The sequence below is a fragment of the Lodderomyces beijingensis genome (genome assembly GCF_963989305.1).
Source record: "Lodderomyces beijingensis strain CBS 14171 genome assembly, chromosome: 1".
NCBI classification, from domain to species: domain Eukaryota; kingdom Fungi; phylum Ascomycota; class Pichiomycetes; order Serinales; family Debaryomycetaceae; genus Lodderomyces; species Lodderomyces beijingensis.
This window is the reverse complement of record NC_089970.1, coordinates 153,611-172,402: the sequence shown is the minus strand read 5'-3', so window position 1 is coordinate 172,402 and position 18,792 is coordinate 153,611. Positions and strand designations below refer to the sequence as shown.

Below are 18,792 nucleotides of genomic sequence, written 5' to 3'. Positions count from 1 at the left end.
TTTTTTTAAGCGTATTTTCATTTTTTTGGTGAGGGCCGAATTCACTATAAATCCTCGAGCATTTCCTTCCTTTCCTCATCATCATTTCCTTTTCCTTTTCTTTTCTCTTCATCCACTAACCACATTCGCTTTATTCTACACACTATCACAATGCAATTCTCAAAAGTCGCCATCTTGTCTGCCATCACTGGTTCAGTTTTCGCTTCATACAACTCAACTGCCACTGACATCAAGACCACCGTGATCACCATCACCTCATGTCACGAAGACAAATGTACTGCTGTCCCAGTCACCACCGGTTTGACCACCGTCTCCAAGATTGACACCGTCTACACCACCTACTGCCCATTGCCATCAACCGCTCCTCCAGCTTCAACTGCTCCACCAGTTATCACCACCAGTGCTACTTCTGCTCCACCAAAGAATGTCACCGTCATCCCAGGTGCAGGTGCCAAATTGCAAGTTGGTGCTGCTTTGATTGGTGCTGCTGCTTTGATGTTCTAAACTTGATTGCCACCATCGTTGTCTCTGTTCCCCTTGTTACAAAAAATAAATATTTCGCAACCATTTCGCAACCACCACACTACCATCTACCCGCTACCCCCAATTCCTTCAATTTCCGTTCTTGCTTCAGTATCATTAAAAGTCAACGCAAAGTCGACGACGAGCTTTTCAGTATTCCAGAGTTGCCCTTATATCTACACTCCATATATGCTACATATGTCTGTGTTTTTATTTTTTATCTGTTTCGTTTGGTTTGGCTTGTAAGTTTAGTTGGTTAATTGCGCGCTGCTGATTCGGTTAATTTATAATCTTTATAATATAAATTTACATTATACACGTTTATTTATCATTGGATTACGTCTCAATCATGTAGCCACGGATTAATCGGTGGTTGTTGGATGGAGCTTGTTGTGTGTTGTATTTCTTTGGAGACATATCTATGGGGGAGGGGATCGAGGAGTAGTAAATGAATTGTAAACTCATCAGTCCATGCTTTTGATAAAATTTTTTTCTCACGGCGATCTGGTTAGCTTCTGCGTTGGTTTGCAGTGAGACCTTCATATGCAAGCCATCGGGTCCTCGAGATGACCTACAGATTCACCTCACAACCCCCGGTGGCTGCAGGATGTTCGCTAAACTCCGAACAGAAAACAATACGGAAAACAAAGAAGAAAAACCCTCAAGAAAAAAGAAAAGAGAAAAATGGATCTCGCAGGCTCCAAAAAAATTTACACTTCGGCCCCTGCCAAGCACTTCATGGGACAAGGCTAATTGCTCTAGCAAGTGGATGCTGACGTTATATTTTGGTATTTTGTAGGACAGTGAAAGCGCAGCTCGAAATCTACCCTCACGGTGCTGGATGAGTTCCATAGATTCAATTCCGAGTACAACGACAGACTGCTTGATCCAGCAAGTTGTCCACCAGCAGTTCTCAAAACCGCACTATAAAAAAAGCATGCAAAAAATGTCTAAACTGAAGTCAATGCAGCAGAGTTTACACCGTCCTCCACATTTTTTTAAGTATCTGTGTAATCCTATGGCAGCTTCACAAACAAATTAGCGTAATCACTAGTCCAAAAGATGCTCAACTTGACCGCAGCGGCCCCAATCATGCGAGCTCAGCTTGACCATTTGTTCTAAAAGTCAGTTAAGCTTCCCTATTTGTCGGCGTCCATCTTGTTTTGATATCGTGCATGCGTGGGTATCATTTTGAGAAGCGCTCACTGGTAACTTCGGTTGAGTTTTCTACGAGGTAGAAATAGTTGAGATAGAGCCTGCTGAGTTTGTGGCGTTGGCAGTGAAAGGCCCTTGATTACATTTCTGTCCTGCAGCAAAAGGTGTAGATGGATCCATGGCTAGATATAATTTCTCTACCTGTTGAATTCAGGGGCGCGCCAAACAAAAAGCTATGTTGCTCTTCTCAGAAGAAACAATGCGTACAGAGGGTTCAAAGCATCCAATTCATAGACGTGTAGTTGGAAAATCATCTGGGAAGCCACCTACCTCGAGATTAGCAATTGTTGGCAAAACGTGAAATCTCTAGCTAGCGACACCTTCTGCATGGTTTGGACCTGAGCAAACCAGGCGCTAGAGACGTAGAACTGATTGAGGGATAGGCAGTGAGATGGTCACGTGGTGGGGGAAATTGTTGAGCCGCGTGTAAAGGGAAGTGCGCCCGAAAAAGTGATGAAGCGAGAGTTGACAGAAAAATTACAGTCGCCCGACGGTTGCGCGTGCAAGGTCTCATTGGATTACACCGAACAAGCCAAACTTTGAGGAGCTATGGGACAACACCAACACAGGGTGTGGATTTTTGAGTAGATGGGTTTTGCTTGGAATCTAGCCATAGAGGGAATTCTGAAGACTCGGCAGAATTGGGGCTACTTCGAGGTTCAGCCAATTCCTGATTTTCACGGTGAAACCCCACTGTGAAACAGTCATAAACTCTGCCTTTTATTGCTCCTCTATACCCTCCAAAGTGTTATACTCCAACGATGCATACGACCACCTGTTTCTGCCCGTCACCTTGGGCAAGTACTTGTACTTGACAAAGACAAACACGAGCAACGACAACACGGCGCCGCCGACCAAGTCGACAAAGTAGTGGTGCGTGAGGTACATCGTGCTCCACCACAACCACGCGGCGTAGCCGAACCATACGTACTTGCCGCGCGGGAACACATACGTTAGAAATAGCACCTCCATGATGCAGCAGCCGGAGTGCAACGAGGGAAACGCGCCGAAGATGACGGGCGAGGTGCTGAACCCGGTGGTGTAGAGGTCCACCCCGAGCATGGCGTCGATCCTGCCGAGCCCGCCTGGCGACCCGCGCATGGAGTAGCGTGCCGGCTGTAGCCCGTATAGGTTCTTGTACCATGGCGGCGCCGCGGGGAACAACATCTGGAGGATGACACCCGCGAGGTTCATGTAGCCAAAGGCAAAGCCGTATGCCTGGAGGGACGTCGGCGGCGCCCACACAAACACCGCGGCGGCAACGACAAACGGCGCGCCAAAGTGGAAGAGCCCGTACGGCCCCCACGCGAGGATGTCCAAGGCGGTGGTGGTGGCCGCGGCCAAGACGTTGGACAAGTCGTCGCCGTAGAGCACCGTTTCCATCGCGGGGAGCACCTTGACGGTGATGGGCAACTTCCACAGCGGGGGGACCTTGGCACAGGCAAAGTAGAGCGCCAACCAGGCGAACACAGGGAGCGCCGGGAGGAAGAACTGGCTAGTGAGGGGGACAAGCAATAGCAAGGTGAAAACGGCGAGCACGAGGAGCTTCCAGGGGGTGGGTGCGGGGTACATCGTCCACACCAGGAGCAACACAGAAGCTAGCAAGCAGTAGTGGATGGCCTCCCCCGGGGACCACTTGTGATGACGTAGCCTGTGGAGGCTGGTGCGCACATTGGTGTTGGACTCAAGGGTGCCCCTTTGGGTATAAAGCATGTTGATAACTTTGTTTTTTTTTTTTACTTTTTTTTCTCCACTCCCTCTTTAATGCCGGTGGACGATCTCAACGACAGGGTGGTGATCACCCACGGCAACAACACCGCCACCATTCTCAAGCACGGCGCCACGGTCATCTCCTGGGTCAACAACGGGGAGGAGCAGTTGTGGCTCTCACAGGGGGCCCGCTTGGACGGCTCCCGGCCCGTGCGTGGCGGCATCCCGCTCGTGTTTCCGGTCTTTGGCAAGCAGAAGGACGAGCACCACCCCACGGCCAAGCTTCCGCAGCACGGGTTTGCCAGGGATGCCGAGTGGGAGCTCCTAGGGCAAACCACGGAGGACCCGGTTGGTGCTGAGTTTGGCCTCGCCGGGGGGAGGAGCGACTGGCCATACAAGTTCAGCCTTATCTTGAGCGTGACCCTCGCCAACGACAAGCTAGCCATGGCCATTGATGTCAAGAATGAAGACGAGCAAGAGTTTGACTTCCAGTGGTTGTTCCACACCTACTTGCGGGTCCCTGATATCACCGACGTGTTGGTGACCAACCTCGCCGGGCAGCACTGCGACGACCGTGTGGTGAACGCAGGGTACACCGAGAAGGCCCCCGCCGTGGCCATCACTGGAGAGTGCGATAGGATGTACGTGGGAGTTGAAGACCGCACCGTCCAGGTCCTCGACAAGGGCCGGGTGTTGTTCTCCCTTGCACGGAAGAACTTGCCCGATGTTGTGGTGTGGAACCCGTGGGACAAAAAGGCCGAGGCGATGGCCGACTTTGCGCCGAAGCAGGGGTTTCATGAGATGATATGTGTCGAGCCGGGCCACGCCGCGACGATGGTGGTGTTGCCGCCGGGGGGGACCTGGAGCGCCGCACAGGAAATCGCCGTTGGGGGGGAGATCAGCCTCCAGGGGGGGATCTTCTAAAGTTAGGAAGTAGCTCTAGAATATATAAGCGTTGTACTCTCCCGGCTTTTCTCTTTCATGCAGTAGCTTGATCTTGGAAAAAGGTTGAAAATTGAGGGAGCTAGGGGGGGTCAAAAAATACACTAAGAAAGACAATTTTTTAATGTAGCCCCCACTTGTAGCCTCGATAACTCCACCAATACGCACCCTTTTTCCAAGCCGCTGGTACCAGAATAAAGGTCAGAAGCAGGGCTTTCCAACTATATCTTGATCTCACGCGTTGAGGCTGGAATTAACTTAGCTAGAAAATTGAAGAAGTTAGGGTGGTCATAGTTAAGAGTTTCATAGTTAAGTTAAGAGTAGTTTTCACCCAATTTCTGTGCCAATTTTTGAAAATTTGAAACTTTCCCAAAACGGTTCAAATACATTTCTAGTGTTTAGTTTGAGGTTCCACGAGTCTAACCATGGTCTCAACATTAGAAAAGGATGAGATTTGAAGGTGTTAGGGTGGTGTTGAGTTGCCCCCACTTGGTAGCGCTGACACTAGCAGTGTCACGAAAAAACATGACATTAAACGCGACACAACACTAAGACAATGTGTCACAAAAAACATGACATTAAACGCGACACTAACACAAGACTTGGACACAACAGGTAAGTGTCGCAGAAAATGGGACATGAAAATGAGACACTAACACACCATACTAAGATTAGAGTGGCCCACACACTAGCAGTGTCACAAAACATGCGACACTGAAACGAGACACTCACACAAGACCAAGACACTAACACTGTGATAGTATTGGTGTCACAAACAGAAATGACACCAAACGAGACACTAACATTAGTAGTTTTGTCATGAGAAAACATGACATTAAACCGCGGCACTAACTAAACACTAAGACACTAAGAGTTAAGTGTCGTGAAAGTTTGCGACAGAAAACGAGACACAACACAGTGTTAGCAGTGTCACAAAAAATACGACACTAAACGCGACACAAGACACAACACTAAGACACCAGTGTCACCAAAAACATGACATTAAAACGAGACATATAACAAGACACTAGGACGAGAGTAAGACACCAGTGTCATAAAAAACATGACACTAAATACGACACTAACACAACACTAAGACACTAACACTAAGAAACTAGGACAAGAGTAAGACACTAACACAAGACTAAGACTACATCAAGACACCAGTGTCGCAAAAACTGCGACACTAAAACGAGACACTGACACACAAGCCTAACACACTAGCAGTGTCGCAAAATAGAATTGACATTGAAGTGCGACACGAAGACAGTGTTAGTAGTGTCACCAAAAATGGGACATTAAAAATAGACACTAACACACCATACCAACACACCATTGTCGCGAAAAATGGGACATTAAACGCGACACTAAGACATTGTATAAGTATCAGTGTCACATAAAATGCGACATTGAAACGCGACACTAACACAAGACTAAGACACTAGAAAGAGTAAGACACGAACACTGTGTCAATATTGGTGTCAAAAAAAATGAGACACTCAGACGCGACACTAACATGCCATACTAAGACAAGAGTAAGACACTAACACAAGACTTAGACATAGTGTCACAAAAAACGCGACACTGAAACTCGACACCAATACTAGTATAGTGTCACATAAAACGAGACATTAAAAAAAGACACTAACACACAACACTAAGACAAGAGTATGACCAGACTAAGACACCAGTGTCACAGAGAACGCGACATTAAAATGCGACACTCATACAACACCAAGACACCAAGACAAGGCACTAACACACAACACTAGCAGTGTCGCAAAAGATGAGACACTAAAGCAAGACACTAACACCTAACTAGGACACTAGGACACCAATGTCACATAAAACGAGACACTAAACAAGACACTAATAGAGTACTAGCAGCAGTGTCACAGAAAACGAGACATAAAATGCGACACTAACAGTCTGTCAGCAGTGTCATAGAAACCGCGACACTAAGATGCGACACTGTGACTTAACAGTTTGACACTAAGAGACGAGTGTCGCAAAAAAGAAATGACACTAACACGCGACACTGACACTAAGACACCAGTGTCACAAACAAAAATGACATTAAAATGCGACACTAACACACTAAGGCACTAACACTAATAGTGTCACAAAAAACATGACACTGAGATGCGACACTAACACCATACTAAGACACTAACACCATACTAACACTAGTATAGTGTCACAAAAAAACATGACACTGAGATGCGACACTAACACACTAAGACAAGAGTTGGTCCAGGTAAGTGTCGCGTGACATTAAGACACAAGAGTAAGACACTAAGATATAACAGTCAAGTGTCGTGTGACACTAACACACTTAGGTAAGTGTCGTGTGACACCGATCCTAAAACAGTTAAGTGTCGTGTGACATTAAGGTCAAAACTACGACAACACTAAGTCCAGTTAAGTATCGTGTGACTGTTTCACGGGGGGATTTATTTACAAAATCCCAACCTTGACAGACACTGAAAAGTGCTCCATTTCAGCTCCCGCCTATACCAATCTGCGCAGAATCACCGCGCGAGAAACATTAGTAAGAAAGGTAACTCGTCAAGTTGAGCCACTCGAAAAATAATAGCTAGTCCAAGTTAGTGGCCATAGTTAGTGTGACTGAACTCGCCCAAAACACTTCAACTACATTACTAATGTATAGAGGAGACTTCCACGAGTAACCCTGTGGTCTTAGAATTAAAAAAGAGTGAAAATTGAGCGAGTTACAGAAGCTCAAAAAAACACTAAAAAAAGACTTAACAAATTTTTTCAAAGTAGGTATAAGTCCCCACCCCACTTGGAACCTCGATAACTTCACCAATACGAGACCTTAGTAAGAGCCGCTGGTGCCAAGATAAAGCTCAAAAGCAGGGCTTTCGAACAATATATTGATCGTAAAGAGAGGCTAAGAATTGAGAGAGCTGCATTGAGACAAAACTTGGGACTGGGCTAGCACAGTCATTATCGCTCCTCACCACCTACTGGCATTACCATCATTCTATTCAGCTTTCTAGCTGTCGATTGGTACCGAGAACGTAAACAGAGCTTAAATATTGACAGAGTTAGAGAAGCTCGAAGTTGGGCACAAAGAATATCACTCCCCTCGGCTTGACAAAAATATTTTTAAGTAGCACCCACTTGCAGCTTCGATAACTCCACCAATACTCCTCCCCCTGACAATCGGCTTATACCAAAATAAAGAGCAAAACGAGGGCTTTCTAACAATATTTGGATCATGTAGAGAGGTTGAGAACTGAGGGAGTTACTCCGGCATAAAAGTTGAAGTCGGGCTAACAGAGTCAATATCGCTCTTCACCTTCCCCCGTCATTACTATCTTCTTGTTCAGGTTTGTAGCTGTCGATTGATATAAAGAACGTAAGCAGAGCTTGAATATTGAGTGAGCTAGAGAAGCTCAAAGTTGGACTAGTTGGAAAGCACCCCCCTCGGCTTAACAAAAAATTTTTTAATGTAGCAGCCACTTGCAACCTCAAAAACTCCGCCAATACGTAGTCTTTGTCAACGCTGCTGGTATCAAAATAAAGCTCAGAAGCAGGGCTTTTCAACAATATTTTGATCTTGTAAAGAGCTTGAAAACTGAAAAAGTTACATTGAGATCAATTTTGCACCTTCGGCAACAGAGTCAATATCGCTTCTCACCACCAACCGGCATTACCATCCTCTTATTCAGCTCTCTAGCTATTGATTGGTACCGAGAACGTAAAAACAGGTTAAAAACTGAGCGAGGTAGGGAAGCTCAAAAAACTACTAAGAAAAAAGACAGTAGAAAGACTTAATAAAATTTTTTTAAAGTAGTTCCACTTGGAGCTTCAATAACTCCACCAATACTAAACCTCTTCAAAAGCTGCTTATACGAAATTAAAGAGCAAACCAAGGGCTGTTCAACGGTATTTTGATCGTAGAAAGAGCGTAAAAACTGAGGGAGTGAACCCACGTTAACAGTTTGCACACGCAGTAACAGAGTCAATATTGCTCTTCATCTCTTTTGGCTATTACCATCTTCTTATTCAGCTCCCTAGCTGTCGATTGGTATAGAGATCGTAAAAATAGGTTGAAAACTGAGCGAGTTAGGGAACCTCAAAGTTGGGCACTAAGAAAAGACTTAACAAATTTTCTTCAAGTAGGTAAAGGCACCCCCACTTGCAACTTCAATAACTCAACCAATACTGAACGTTTTTAAAAGCTGTTTATACCGTTTTACAGAGCAAACAAAGGGCTTTCAAAAAATATATTGATCGTACAGAGAGGTTGAGAATTGGGAGAGCTGTATTGACATAAAGTTTGCATCCGCCGTGAAACGGTCAATATTGGTTTTCATCACTTTTAGTTATTACCATCATCTTATTCAGCTCTTCAGCTGTCGATTGGTACCGAGACCTTGAGGAGAGCGTGAAAACTGAGCGAGTTAGAGAAGCTCAAAGTTGGACTCGAGACAACAACTCTCAAAGTAGGTAAAGAGCGCACACTTTAGACCTCAATAACTCCGCCAATACTTAACCTTTTCCAAAGCTGCTTATATCAAAATACTGCTCAAATGAAGGGCTATCACCTCCAACTTACAACAATTAAAAAGGTTGAGATCTGAGAGAGTTACATACTAGCACCGCAATAACACAGAGAACCCCTCTCACAACAACTGTCATCACTGTCAGATTATTCAGCGTCTTAGCTTTAGATTGGTACAGAAACTCTTAGAATCCGTCAAAATTGGCATAGAAACTTGGCAAAATTTTCAAAGTCAGTAGAAATAACTCTAATACGAGACATTTTCAAAAGCCGGTGGTGTCAAAATAAAGACCAAACAAGGGGCTATCCAGCAGTATTTAGATCGTGTAAAGAGCTTGAGAATTGGGAAAGTTACATCGACATAAACAGTTGAGCCGAAATAACATCGCGCACCGAGCTGATTTCTAAAAGCCGCTATCACTATCCTTTTCTCCAGCGTTTGAGCTGTCGACTGGTACCGAGAGCTTGAAAAACGGTTGAATATTGAGAGAGTTAGGGAAGCTCAAAAAAACACTAAGAAAAGACTTAGCAAATTTTTTTCAAGTAGGTAAAGAGCCCCCACTTTAAGCTTCAATAGCTCCACCAATACTCAACCTCAAGGAGGTCTGCTTATACCAGCATAAAGAGCAAACAAAGGGCTGTCATTCTCAAGTTGCAGCATTTGAAAAGGTTTGAAACTGCGAAAGTTACATCGGCATAAAGACTTGGGATTGGGATAACATAGTCAATATTGCTGCTCTTCAACCGCCGCTATTCGCAGCTGCTTCCCCACTATTTTAGCTATCGATTGGTATTGAGATCTTGAACAGAGCTTGAATATTGAGAGAGTTAGGTGAGGTCAAAAAATACTAAGAAAAAAGACACTAGTGACTTGAAAAAAGTTTTTATAGTAGCACCCACTTGAAACCTCGATAACTCATCCAATAAGAGACCTTTCGCAAAGCCGCTGGTATCAAAATATAGCTCCGAAGCAGGGCTTTCAAACAATCTCTTCATCGTAAGAAGACGTTAAAATCTGAAAAAGTTGCATTGACGTAAACACTTGCTCTTGCAGTAACATTGCGACCATCGCCGGTCTCAAGCAGACGCCATCTCTATCAAAGTTCTCACTATTTCAGCTCCCGATTGGTAGCGAGAACTTGGAAAACTGTTGAAAACTGAGCGAGTTAGAGAAGGCCAAAAAAACACTTAAAAAAGACAACAAATTTTCAAAGAAGTAGGTAAAGAGCCCACTTGGAACCTCGATAACTCCACCGGTACTTTACCCACCGGTAATCTGCTTATACCATTCTACAGCGCAAATAAAGGGCTTTCCAACCATATCTTGATCATATAAAGAGCTTCAAAACTGGGAGACTTACGCTGACATAAAGACTAGCACCGGCACTAAATTAGCACACATCGCTCTTCACCACGGACCGTTATTCTTACGATCTTACTCAGCTGCTCGGCTTTCGATTAATACCAAGAACTTGAAAAACGGTTGAATATTGAGCGAGTTACAGGAGGTCAAAAAATACTAAGAAAGACTTTACAAATTTTCAAGGTAAGCAGCCCCCACTTGGAACCTCCATAACTCACCCATTAAGAGACCGTTGTAAACGCCGCTGGTGCCAAAATAAAGGTCAAACGCAGGGCTATCACCTTCAATTTACACCATCTAGAAAGCGTAAACACTGAGCGAGTTAGGCTACGCGAAAGATTTAGACTCGCCAGGACATCGCGAGCATCGCCGTTCACCACTAACGGTTATCACAATCATCTTATTCAGCGTACTAGCTCCAGATTGGTACCCAGACCTTAAAAAAAGGCTAAAAACTGAGCGAGTTAGAGAAGCTCTAATTGGACACTAAAAAGACTTAATTTCATAAGGCAGTGACAAAAGAGCCCCCACTTGAGACTTCAATATCTCACCCAATACGAGACCTTTCGAACAGCCGCTGGTATCAAAATAAAGAGCAAGAGCTGGGCTTTCGAATAGTACCTTGATCGTTTAAAGAGCTTGAGAATTGAGGGAGCTGCATTGTCATAAAAACTTGCACACGCAATAACACAGTCAATATCGCTGATCACTAGCAACAGCTATCACTATCATTTTATTCAGCTGTTCGGCTGTCGATTAAAACCAAGAACTTGAGCAGAGCTTGAATATTGAGTGAGTTAGGGAAACTCAAAGTTGGACACTAAAAAAGACAACAATTTCATAAGGCAGTGGCAAAAGTACCCCCGACTTGAAACTTCAATAGCTCCGCCAATACGAGACCTTAGTAGCAGCTGCTGGTGTCATAACAAAGCTCAGAAGCAGGGCTTTTCGATAGTAGCTCGCACTTTTTCAGAACTTGAGAACTGGAAGAGCTGCATTGACATAAAGATTTTGGATTGAGCTCACACAGTCGATATCGCTGCTCACCCCACGCCAAGCCACAGTCATACTCTCCAACTTTTCCGCTATCGACTGACACCCAGACCTTTGCAAAAGGAAGAATATTAACAGAGATGTCGCTCGAGGAGATCACCCAGCCCGGGCTCCCCATCCACCGCTGCCTCCAGCTCCTCGGCGAGCACGACAACATCGCCGTGCAGCACCGCCTCGTGCAGCGCCTCCAGGAGTACCCCGCCGCGGAGCTCGAGTTCTACATCCCGCAGCTCGTCGACCTCGTCACGCGCGGCTCGCGCGCGCTCGAGACGTTCCTCCTCGCGCACGCCGTGGCGCACCCGCACTTCAGCGTGGTCACCTTCTGGCGGTGCCAGGCGATCCTCCCCAACATCGCGCCCGCGCTCCTCCCCGCGCTCCGCGCGTTCCTCACGCGCCTCCAGCACGTCCTCTTCACCGACAACGAGGCGAAGGAGACGCGGTACACGCTCCTGGCGGTGGCGGTGGCCGCGTACACCACTTGCGTCGCCCTACCAGGGGCCACCATAGCGCCCATCCTCGCGCAGGAGTTGGGCTCGACCCTCGCCGGCGCCGACACCGGCTACACGCGGCGCGAGACCACGTTCATCATGCAGCTCCAGAACATCTCCCACCGGCTCGTGCAGTTGCCGAAGGAGGCGCGGCTGGCGGCGCTCCAGGCCGAGCTCGCGCTCCTCAACCAGCAGCTCCCCGGCGCGGGCGTGGACATCCCGCAGCTCGTCGACCACAAGATCGTGCGCCTTCCCGAGGCGGTGGTGTTGAGCCTGGCCGAGCGCGCGCCGTTTCTCTTGTTCCTCGAGTACCTCCGCGGCGACCCCGAGCTCGCGGACGAGGCCGACTTGGGCGAGCCCTTCCGCGCGCCGCCGCGCCCCGAGAGCACCGCGCAGGCCGCGCAGACGGTGGTGGCCGCGGCCATGATCGGGCAGCTCACGGACCCCGCGATCCGGGAGCGGCTCGTGGCGTCGCTCCGGGCGGAGGCCGCGGAGGAGACGTACGCGGAGCGGCGCGCGCGCATCCGCGCGCAGAGCCCGTGGGGGCGGTACCCCGGGTGGAGCTTGGCGTGCGTGATCGTCAAGACCGCGGCGGAGATAGTGGAGGAGGCGCGCGCGGCGCAGCTTGTGAGCATGATTGCGAGGGTGTACACGCGCGGGTGGGTGAAGGAGATGCGGGTGGTGCCGATCAGCGCGACGACGGCGCTCGTGGAGGTGATTGCCGCGCTGAGCATCCACGCGGTGAAGCGCGCGACGAGCCTCAAGGCGTACGTGCGCAACGTGGAGAACTTTGCGGTGTCGTTGGCGAGCTACTCGATCTTGTGCTACGTGATGCAGGTGAAGGACCGGCACAATGGGAATATTATGGTGGACGGGGAGGGGCATGTGGTGCATATTGATTTTGGGTTTGTGCTCGGGCGCGCGCCGGGGCCGTTCGAGGCGGCGCCGTTTAAGTTGACGGGGGAGTACGTGGAGATTTTGGGGGAGAAGTACGGGTTGTTTGTGGAGACGTGTAAGGTTTGTTTTAGGGATTTGCGGAGGGGGTGGGAAAGGTTGGCGCCGTTTATGGATGTGCGGAGGTTGCACTTGGAGTTGGATGAGGGGGAGGCGGAGGTGTTTGTGGAGCGGTTGATTGCGCAGAGCCGGGAGAGCTTGTCGACGAGGATATATGATAGGTATCAGTTGGTGACGCAGGGGATACTCCCGTAACCGACCCCGACTCCGATCCCGACCGGAGGGAGGGATTGGAGGAGGGAGCTCTAGTATAGCCCAATTCCGACCGGAGGGAGGGATTGGAAGTCAGTGACCAAACTCTGTCAAAACGGTCTGAATACATCACTACTGTATAGAGGGGACCTCCACGAGTCTTCCCATAGTCTCAGAATTTACTGAGCTTGAAAATTGAGGGAGTTAGTGAGGTGCGAAGTTGGCCATAGTTAAGTCACCATAGTTAGTGAAGTTTTCAAACTCGCTCAAAACGGCTCAAATAACTTCCTAGTGTATAGTCCAGACTTCCACGAGTCCAACCATAGTCTCAAAAGTAGCTCAAGTGAAGTACTGAAGAAGTTAGAGAGGGTTGAAGTTGCCCATAGTTAACACTAGTTAGTGGCCATAGTTAGTACATAGTTAACTGTGGCTCTATGATATTTTTGAAACTCGCCCAAAATGGTTCAAATAACTTCCTAAGGGGTAGTTCCAACTCCCACGAGTCTTCCCGTAGTCTTAGAATTGAGTCAAGTTGAGAACTGAAGAAGCTAGAGAGGTGTCAAGTTGCCATAGTTAAGTCACCATAGTTAGTGCCATAGTTAGTGAACTTTTCAAACTCGCTCAAAACGGCCCAGTTACATCTCTAGTGTATAGAGGGGACTCTCAGTAGTCGCCCCATAGTCTCAGAATTAACAGAGGTTGAAAATTGACGAAGTTAGAGAGGTGCCAAGTCACCATAGTTAAGTCACCATAGTTAACAGTAGTTAAGAGTCCATAGTTAGTGAACTTTTGAATATCGCTCAAAACGGTTCAAATAACTTCCTGAGGGGTAGTAGGGACTCCCACGAGTCTTCCCGTAGTCTCAGAATTAGATAAGGGTGAAAATTGAAGGAGTTAGAGAGGGTTGAAATTTCCCCATAGTTAACACCGGGGCTCTATTGAATTTTTGAAACTCGCTGAAAACACTTCAAATACACTTCTAGTGTTTAGTTTGAGGCTCTACGAGTCACCCTGTATTCTCAAAATTAGATACGCTTGAAAATTGAAGAAGTTATAGAGGTCCCAAGTAGGCCATAGTTAAGAGTCCATAGTTAGTGGCCATAGTTAGTGACTTCAAACTCGCTCAAAACACTTCAACCACCACTCTAATGTGTTGCCTGGGCTCCCACGAGTCTTCCTGTATTCTCAAAAGTTAGTGGGGGTGAGAATTGAGGAAGTTATAGAGGTTCAAAGTTGCCCCATAGTTAACACTGCGGCTCTCTTGAACTTTTCAAACTCGCTGAAAATCATTCAAACAACTTCCTGAGTGGTAGAGTGGACTCTCGTGAGTAACCCTATATTCTCAAAATTAAGTGGGGGTGAAAATTGAGTGAGTTGGAGAAGGGTGAAGTTCCCATAGTTAAGAGTCCATAGTTAGGAGTAGTTAGTGAGCTTTTGAAACTTGCCCAAAACGGTTCAAATACATTTCTAATGTATAGAGGAGGCCCCCGCGAGTCGAACCATAGTCTCAGAATTGACTCAAGTGAAGTACTGAATGAGTTCGTGCAGTTTCGACGTTGAGGGTTCAATTACCTTACTAGTGTATAGTTGAGACTCTCAGGAGTAACCCTGTGGTCTCAGAATTAGATGAACTTGAGAACTGAATGAGTTCGCGCAGTTTCGACGTTGAGCGTTCAAACACATTCCTAGTGTATAGAGCAGGCCTCCACCAGTAACCCCATAGTCTCAAAAGTAGGTCAAGTTCGAAATTGAAGAAGTTAGGGTGGGTCCAAGTTGGACCATAGTTAAGACTTCACATAGTTAACATAGTGAAGTTGGGGGTCATGACCCGACCGGAGGGAGGGTCGATAGTAGGTGAAAAATTGAAGTTGAGGGTTCAACCACATTCCTAGTGTATAGAGCAGGCCTCCACGAGTCACCCTGTAGCCTCAAAAGTGGGTCCAGGTGGATACTGGTGGAGTTAGGAAGAGGTGAAGTTGGCCATAGTTAACATAGTGAAGTTGGGGTCAACTTCGACTCTGAAAACTACTCTACCAACCTCAACTTGGACCCTGACCTCAACCTCAACTTCGACTTTGAAAACTACTTCACTGTCTCCAACTTGGACTCTGGTAACCACTTCAAGCTTCGACCTTGGACCCTGGTAACCACTTCAAGCTTCGACCTTGGACTCCAGCTTGGCCTCCAGCTTGGACTCTAACCACTGCTCCAGGCTTGGGCTCGACACTGTACTTCACTACTCCAGACTCTCCCTTGGCTCAACTTGGAGTCAGCTCACTGCTCACCACTCCACTTCAAGTTGGGCTCCACCTTGGACTCCACCTTGGACACAAGCTCCAGCTTGGACCTTAGCTTCGACTCTAACCACCACTCCACTGCCTCAGCTTGGACTCTAACCACTGCTCCAGCTTCGGCCTTGGTCTACCTTGGTTCAACTTGGACCTTAGGTTCCTGCTTCGACTCTGGGCATTGCTCCAGCTTGGACTCTGGAGACTCTACTATAAGCTCAAGCTTGGACTCCAGACACTGCTTCACTGCTCCAGTCTCTAGCTTGGACTCCAGCTTGGACTTGGACACCACTCCACTGGTTTCAGCTTCGACCTAGGTGCTAGCTTGGACTTCGACTCTCACCTCCAGCTTGGACTTCGACTCTCACCTCCAGCTTGGACTTCGACTCTCACCACCAGCTTGGACTCTCTACCTAGCTTCAGCTTGGTGACCTCACCCTCCCTTACCTTGTGCTGTAGACTTGGGCTCGGCTTGGTCCTTAGCCCTTAGCTCCAGCTTGGACTTGGGCTCTAAGAATCTTGGTTCCACCCTTGACTACCACTCCACTGCTCCAGCTTGGACTTGGACACCACTCCACTGCTCCAGCTTGGACTTGGACACCACTCCACTGGTTTCGGCTTCGACCTTGGAATTAGCTTGGACTCTGGCTACAAGCTCCAGCTTGGTCTCTAACCACTACTACTACAGGCTCTCGGTTCTCACTTTAAACTTCTCCACTGCTCCAGCTTGGGCTCTTGGCACCACCTCCAGCTTCGACCTTGGCCTCAGCGTAGACCTTGGAACTAGCTTGACTCTGCCCACTAGCTTGGACCCGGGCTCCAGCTTGGACTCTGGGAACTACTTGACTGCTCCAGCTTGGACCCGGGCTCCAGCTCCAGCCTCAGCTTGGAGTTGACTCTTGACTACTCCACTACCTCCAGCTTCACACTCTTGACACAGTCCTACTTTCTCTACTATCTTCCTTGATCCCATGACCCCTCCCTGCGGTTGGGGTTGGACTCTTGGACCCACCTCCAGTCTCTTGGTTTCAGCTTGGTCTGTTCACTGAAACTACTCCGCTCCAGCTTGGGCTCTGGACTTCTCCTCCAGCTTGACCTCTGTCCTCTACCTTGGCTCAACTTGGAGTCTAGCCACCACTCAAGCTTGGACTCTGCCCACTGCTCACTGCTCACCACTCCACTGCCTAGGCTTGTGCTCTGGACTCTGCCACAAGCTCACTTCCTCACTGCTCCAGGTTGGACCATAACCACTTCAGTATCTTGGCTTCAGCTTGGTGAACTCACCTTACCTTGACCTCTGTCCACTCCTACTAGCTCACTGGAACTGCTTTACCTGAAGCTTGGACTTGGCTCAAGCTTGGACCCTAGGCTACAGCTTGGACTCGGACCCTAGGCCACAGCTTGGACCTGGACCCTAGGCTTCAGCTTGGACTCCACTTCCAGCTTGGACTCCACCTCCAGCTTGGACTCCAACTTCAAGCTCCACCTTGGTCACTCTCCTAGAAGCTCTGTCTTCGCTACAGCTTGGACTTGGACTCTAACCACTACTTCACTGCTCCCCGCTCACTGCTGCAGCTTGGACTTGCCCACTCTACTACTGTCTCCGGTTTGAACTCTGCTCACTCTCCTCCAGGCTCACTGCTTCTCCCTTGGTTCAGCTTGGACCCTTGGCACCAGCTTCAGTTTAGACTCAGGTCACCACTCCACTGTCTCCAGCTTTGACTCTGGGCACTAGCTTGAACTCTGGCTGCAAGCTCCAACTTGACTCCCCAACACTCCACTAGAAGCTCCAGGATTTACCTTGGACTCAGCTTGGACTCTCCAGCTTCAACTCTGGACACAGGCTTTAGCTTGGACTCTACCCTGAGACTCCAGCTCTGACTCCTAGACTCTTGACTTCAGGTTGGACTCTCAGCTACAGCTTGGACTTCGGCTCTTAGACTTGGGCTCTTAGCTACAGTTTGGACCCTAAACTCCTGTCTCCAGCTTGGTTCAACTTGGACTTGGACTCTTGGTTCCAGCTTGGACTCTTGGCTCCACCACTCTTGACTGCAGCTTGACTTCAGGTTGGGCTCTTGGCTACAGCTTGGGCTTCGACTCTTAGACTTGGGCTCTTGGCTACAGCTTGGACTCTGGGCTCTTGGTTCAACTTGGACTCTGGACACGAGCTTGGACTCTTGGTTTGAGCTTGGACTCAGCGCCAGGTTGGACTCTTCCACTAGCTTGGACTCTAGCTTGGACTCTGACTCTTGGTAAGGTTGGACTCTGGGCACCACTCCAGATTGGACCTTGGTCACCACCTCCACCTTGGTTCAGCTTGGATTCTGAACTCTGAACTCTAACCACCACTTCAAGGTTGGACCCTGTCCTCTACCTTAGGCTCCAGCTTGGACCCTGGCCACAAGCTTGGACTCCTGCCACCACCTCCAGGTTGGACTCCACTCTTGACTACACGCTCTCGGTTCAGCTTGGACTCTTGGCTTTGGCTTGGAGCTGACTCTTGACTACTACCTCCAGCTTCACTCTTGGAACTGCCCCCCCAGCTTCCCTCTTGACACTACCTCCCGCTTCACTCTTGACACTGCCCCCCAGCTCCAGCCTTAGTTTGGAGTTGACTCTTGACACTGCTCCACCAGCCTTAGTTTGAGTGGTTGACTCTTGACTACTACCTCCCCCTTCACACTCTTGACCACTCTACCACCTCCACCTACACTCTTGACACAGCTCCCCAGCTACTGCTCTAACCTCAGTTTGGAGTTGACACTGCTCTCCAGCTACTGCCTTGGTTTGGAGTTGACACTTGACTGCTCCACTAACCTTGGTTTGGAGTTGACACTCTTGACACTACTCTCCAGCTCCAGCTCTAACCTTGGTTTGGAATCATGACTCTTGACTGTTCTACAAGCTCCATCTACTGCCTTGACACTGTTCCACTCCCTCGAGCATCTTCCTTGACACAGTCCTACCACCTTCAGCATCTTCCTTGGACCCTGGGTTCAGCTTGGACTGGCCACTCTCCTACTAGCTCTCAGACACCGGCTCCAGCTTCTTGGTTCAGCGTGGACGGGCCACTCTCCTACTAGCTCTCAGACACTGGCTCCAGCTTCTTGGTTCAGCGTGGACGGGCCACTCTCCTACTAGCTCTCAGACACTGGCTCCAGCTTCTTGGTTCAGCGTGGGGGAGGTGAGGGTGTTGACATCGAAGACACAACACTTGGTAACCAAGCCACCAGGCTGGAGCTGAGGGTTAAGTCTTACACTGCTCAAATTGGGGGAGACTTGACCTCGAGTAGTCTCAGTCTTGTTGAGAGCTTAGTCTTCTTACTGGCTGGACTTGCTCAAACTGGGCTAGTCGGTCAATCTGGAACTGAGAGTCAACTCTTCTTACTGGCTGAGCTTGCTCAAACTGGGGCTACTCGGCTCAATCTGGAACTGAGAGTTAAGTCTTCTTACTGGTTGGACTTGCTCAAA

General features: G+C 48.4%; 4 protein-coding genes across 4 annotated transcripts; 3 read left to right on the top strand and 1 right to left on the bottom strand. All coding sequences in view use genetic code 12, as the record gives it.

The window, feature by feature from the left end:
• Nucleotides 1-150: 150 nt before the first annotated feature.
• Nucleotides 151-504, top strand: LODBEIA_P00790 (uncharacterized protein; the record flags this gene model as incomplete). The annotated part of the gene is made up of 1 exon (XM_066976748.1): nucleotides 151-504. The coding sequence occupies one exon, from the start codon at nucleotides 151-153 to the stop codon at nucleotides 502-504; it is 354 nt and encodes a 117-aa protein (XP_066827017.1).
• A 1,953-nt stretch (nucleotides 505-2,457) lies between these two features.
• On the bottom strand, nucleotides 2,458-3,450 carry LODBEIA_P00780 (uncharacterized protein; the record flags this gene model as incomplete). The annotated part of the gene is made up of 1 exon (XM_066976737.1): nucleotides 2,458-3,450. One exon carries the CDS (start codon nucleotides 3,448-3,450, stop codon nucleotides 2,458-2,460), a length of 993 nt encoding a protein of 330 aa, XP_066827016.1.
• Nucleotides 3,451-3,501: 51 nt separating this feature from the next.
• LODBEIA_P00770 (uncharacterized protein) lies at nucleotides 3,502-4,371 on the top strand (the record flags this gene model as incomplete). The annotated part of the gene is made up of 1 exon (XM_066976726.1): nucleotides 3,502-4,371. One exon carries the CDS (start codon nucleotides 3,502-3,504, stop codon nucleotides 4,369-4,371), a length of 870 nt encoding a protein of 289 aa, XP_066827015.1.
• A 7,048-nt stretch (nucleotides 4,372-11,419) lies between these two features.
• LODBEIA_P00760 (uncharacterized protein) lies at nucleotides 11,420-13,036 on the top strand (the record flags this gene model as incomplete). The annotated part of the gene is made up of 1 exon (XM_066976715.1): nucleotides 11,420-13,036. The coding sequence occupies one exon, from the start codon at nucleotides 11,420-11,422 to the stop codon at nucleotides 13,034-13,036; it is 1,617 nt and encodes a 538-aa protein (XP_066827014.1).
• Between the last annotated feature and the right edge of the window lie 5,756 nt (nucleotides 13,037-18,792).